The 5,000-nt window shown below is 37.9% G+C and overlaps 1 protein-coding gene across 3 annotated transcripts in view; it reads right to left on the bottom strand.

Moving 5' to 3' along the window:
* The window catches only part of LOC106877771 (active breakpoint cluster region-related protein), a 57,314-nt gene that overhangs the window by 43,095 nt on the left and 9,219 nt on the right, over positions 1-5,000 (bottom strand). For all 3 annotated transcript variants that reach the window (XM_089353595.1, XM_089353597.1, XM_089353596.1), the window contains exons 5-7: positions 4,962-5,000; positions 3,506-3,536; positions 1,982-2,034 (exon numbers count right to left, since the gene is read on the bottom strand). The exon at positions 4,962-5,000 is cut by the window's right edge. In XM_089353595.1, the coding sequence (XP_089209721.1) occupies positions 1,982-2,034; positions 3,506-3,536; positions 4,962-5,000 (123 nt within the window). The remainder of the gene's footprint in view (positions 1-1,981; positions 2,035-3,505; positions 3,537-4,961) is intronic.

The following is a 5,000-nucleotide window of genomic DNA, read 5'->3' as shown; positions in this document are numbered from 1 at the left end:
GGAGCTTTAGGTGTTTTCGTTCAATAAACACTCACAACGCCTTGTCTGGAAATCGAAACTGCGATCCTATGACCGCGAGTCCGCTGCCCTGACCACTGGGCCATTGCGCCTCCTCATCAATGTAATGAAATCATGCATAAAAGATATATAAATAGTGATATGTCAGCGCCTTCCTGTAAACTTGATATGATTTTATTCCATATATTCCCCTCTCAGATTCGGTTTTTCTAAGCCCTGTAAAAGAACTCGGAAGGTTGATCCGCCAGCCAGGCCTTTCGCGATACAGTTAAAACCAGGAACTTCTCAGCACCCCCTCGTAAATTAGTATCAATAAATTAGTCAATGGCTAGAAAGATTATAGTGAAATACATCTGTCTACAATAAGTTCCAGTTTGGGTCGCAACTCAATTCACTCTCGCCATCTCACCTCTGTATGTATTTATGTATATCTGTATGTATGTGTTTATGTACACATATTCCCACGCATATTTCTCAATACTATCATTAAGCACATAAATTACCACTTTCGAAAATAAAAACTTTTCTTCTTTCAAAAGATGTCAACTACAAAATGGAAAAAAAAATATGAATCTCGGTAGTTTTTAAAATTTTGATGATAACTTACGCACGAATATTTGTTTTAACTCTGTTAAATTTTAATAAGTTACTTCACAATAAGAATTACCATGTATCTATTTATTTATCTGTCTGTCTGTCTGTCTGTCTGTCTGTCTATCTATCTATCTATCTATCCATCCATTCACCTATCTATCTATCTATCTATCTATCTATCTATCTATAGAATTAGAATATATTCAGTGCTGAATATTATTCTGTAAAAGCACATGTGCCGAAGTGTAACTTAAAAAGTCGGCCTCTTTCATGGATATATAGGGATGGACAATTCGTCTACGTACTGTTGCTGAATACATGGAGTGTTCGTCAGGGTATGTTGATTTTTGTTTAATTTTATGTGTCTTGACTATACGTGCACTGATGAATAAAAGATGCAGTTTACTGCATAGTTTGCTGTATTAATTATGAAACCATTGGTTTACCGTTAAGTTAAAAGTTTTTAGGAGGTTAGCTTTGCAAGTTGCATTCCCTCGCGATCGGTTAAAATGTGCTTATTTTGGTAGTTTTGACTTATGGAGTCCCTCTAATCGTGAGACATTATTGTATAGTAATGCCCTTATATAAATTAAATTATCTATCTATCTATCTATCTATCTATCTATCTATCTGATTGTCTGTTTGTCTGTCTGTCTGTCTGCCAATATATTTATCTATTTATCACAATTTTTAGCTTTGATCTTTCATTGTATACACCTCTCTCTCTCTCTCTCTCTCTCTCTCTCTCTCTCTCTCTCTCTCTCTTTCTCTTTGCACGTATATGTGTATTTATGCATGCGTGTAAGCACTCATATATATATATATATATATATATATATATATATATATATATATATATATATATATATATATATATATATATATATACATACATGCATACATACATACATATATATATATATATATATATATATATATATATATATATATAAAAACATGAAAGTTAAAACCTTAATGTACCACTTTAGAAACTAGAAAAATTCTTCTTTTGGAAGACGGTAGTCTGTTACAAAATGGAAAGAAAAATTATGAATCTCTCTTCTTTAAAAGTTCTTTTAAGAAAATTTGCGAATAAATATTCGTTTCTCTGTTAAATTTCAATGAGTCACTTTCTCTAGAATGAGAAGTGCTTTGTAGCTACCTACATCTATTTATCTCTGTGTCTGTCTATTTATTTGTCTATCACCGTTTTGAGATCGACTTTTCGCCCAGTACACAAGCCTATGAGAAGTGAACGACGGTCGTACAATATCACCCCCTTTATTTTTGGCCGTTTTGTTTTCTAAGCGATATTTTTTATTTAATCGTTTGTTTTCTGTAAGTCGTTAGTAAGAATCGATCTCATTACCTTTAAGCTGTAATAGAGCCTGCTGCGCATTATTAAAGGTGCATCGAGCAAATCTACAAAACAATAGAAAAGAAACATTAAGCAAAATTTCCATCACAAGAAAAACAACTACAAATTTTGATAATCATCATAATGATTATTAGCCTAATTACAAGGTGTCAGAATTACAAAGAAGATTTACTGTTATATCGACCTCGGTTCTTTACATATAATTATATGATCCTGTGGAGGCGCAATGGCCCAGTGGTTAGGGCAGCGGACTCGCGGTCATAGGATCGCGGTTTCGATTCCCAGACTGGGCGTTGTGAGTGTTTATTGAGCGAAACACCAAAAGCTCCACGAGGCTCCGGCAGGGGATGGTGGCGAACCCTGCTGTACTCTTCCACCACAACTTTCTCTCACTCTTACTTCCTGTTTCTGTTGTGCCTGTATTTCAAAGGGTCAGCCTTGTCACACTGTATCACGCTGAATATCCCCGAGAACTACGTTAAGGGTACACGTGTCTGTAGAGTGCTCAACCACTTGCACGTTAATTTTACGATCAGGCTGTTCCGTTGATCGGATCAACTGGAACCCTCGACGGAGTGCCAACAATATGCTCCACTCCGGAAGAATAAAACAAAATCAACTTGGAAGGGTTTGAACTCAGAATACAAGGAGTAAATAATTTAATGTATTTAGTCTGTCCCTCTGTCAGTTTTGTCACCTACAGATTCTTTTTTTATAATGATACAAATTGTTTCCGAGTAGGCTCAAAATCACCTTTTTTGAGGAGAATGGTTTAATAGATTTCAACAACCCCTTAACTGCGTGGGAAGGATGAAAGACAAGTTTGACCTCCACAGGATTTGACCTCAGAACGTAAAGAGCCGAAACGCCTTTCTAATCTTCCTGCCAACAAATTTGCTGGGACTCGCCATTTTTTTCTGTACCTTTAATGTCCTTTTCATGAGAGAGGACGGTCTTCAAAACGAACTCAGGAGCTGATAACCGCACCCACCTTACATGAGACAGCTCCACAAGTCAGCAACTGGATGAATGTGTGCAGAACTGCTTCGTAACTTTGCGCATACTGAACAGGCCCGGTTGAAGGCATCTTCGTACCTATAGGGTTTATATCGAACAAGCAATGCTCCTGCTCCTGATAGCAGTGCCTGTCTAGGAAGTTTTGGAAATTATCGATGTGCCTGGTCCGAAAGTCCTTCCGAACTGACCAACACGTTGATTTTCATCGACACCCAAACTTTCATCGCTTTTCTTGTAAGGCAAATTGGCAAATTCGGTAACGAGGCAAACAAAGTGGTATGTGATATTTAAGTACATCTCTTTTCATTCTGAGTTCAAATCAACTTACCTTTCATCCTTTTGTAATTGTTAAAACAAGTATATATCAAGTTCTTAGATCTATTATAATCCAAATCTAAGTCATCATGTCTATGTTAGAGAGCAGTGTTATAAAATAAACGATTATAAACATAAAATTTCTTTTATCCTGCAGATGATAAAATACATCATATCACTGACCTGTAAACGGTGTCTTAACTTCTTGTAACTCCTATAATTTAGAAAAAAAGGTATAATAATAAGAAAAACAACAACAAAAACAATAATAATTCTTTCTCCTGTAGGTACAAGGCCCAAAACTTGGGGTGCTGGCGATAGTCGATTACATCGACCCCAGTACTCAACTGGTACTCATTTTATCGACCCTGAAAGGATGAAAGACAAAGTCTCCTCCCTTCCATCGCTAGATTAGCATAGGTTAATTTAATTTTGGCGGAGGCGCAATGGCCCAGTGGTTAGGGCAGCGAATTCACGGTTATAGGATCGCGGTTTTGATTCCCAGACCGGGCGTTGTGAGTGTTTATTGAGCGAAAACACCTAAAGCTCCACGAGGCTCCGGCAGGGGATGGTAACGAACCCTGCTGTACTCTTCCACCACAACTTTCTCTCACTCTTTCTTCCTGTTTCTGTTGTGCCTGTAATTCAAAGGGTCAGCCTTGTCACACTGTCACGCTGAATATCCCCGAGAACTACGTTAAGGGTACACGTGTCTGTGGAGTGCTCAGCCACTTGCACGTTAATTTCACGAGCAGGCTGTTCCGTTGATCGGATCAACTGGAACCCTCGACGTCGTAAGCGACGGAGTGCCAACAACAACAATTTAATTTTGATCTGGACGTTGAGCTTAGTTTTGATATGGCTTTGCAGTAAACAGATGATTAGCTAAATCATAGATCACCATACAGTTAAGTGGGGGAGTAAATTGTTATTTTCATAGCTGTACAAAATATGAGTGATTATGAAATTTAGTATGAAGAAGTTTTACTGAATTTGATAAGTTGGTTTTATTATTATGCAAGATATTTCTATTCTAGTAATATAGGGAAAAGCAAATAATGGAAAATAAAATATATTGAAATATTTTTGTTTAATGCTGAGTTAGATATACAGAAAATTGACTCAATATTTTTTGATAGATAAAAAGAGTGGGCGTTTGAATCTCAAGCAAATGAAGTGAAGTCTAGTTCAGTGGTTAGTATAGCTCTCAGGACCAAAGTTTGGTGCCGACACCTCCAGGATCTTCCATACATATATCACTGCTTAGCTCTCCCGTCTTCGCTCCAGGGAATAGAGTCGTAGCTCTTTCAGTCTCTCCCAGCAGCTCTGCTTATCCATTGATGCAACCTTCCTAGTGTAACACCGCTGAACTGCCTCGAGTTCCGCTTTGAATTTGACATTGTAAGGCGACCACACTTGTGAGCAGTAGTCCAGACGGCTGAGTACAAGTGTCTTCCATAGAACCAACATAGATTCTTGGTCCCGTGAAACAAGGCATTGTTGCTCATATCCATCCTCAGACCACGCACTGTACGTGACTCTGAGATTACTGCTCCTGTTGTTTCTTTGCGCGTGCGCGCGTGTATGTGTGTGCGCGCGCGTGGTGTTTGTGTGTGTAAAGCGACAAAAGAAAACTTACCTCTTTGATAATTCCATTGAATATGCTAATCCCTCCCTT

The sequence above is a fragment of the Octopus bimaculoides genome, chromosome 6 (genome assembly GCF_046866305.1).
Source record: "Octopus bimaculoides isolate indiv1 chromosome 6, ASM4686630v1, whole genome shotgun sequence".
Taxonomy (NCBI): domain Eukaryota; kingdom Metazoa; phylum Mollusca; class Cephalopoda; order Octopoda; family Octopodidae; genus Octopus; species Octopus bimaculoides.
Note: the sequence above shows the minus strand (reverse complement) of the source record. Positions and strands in the feature narration are given on the sequence as shown.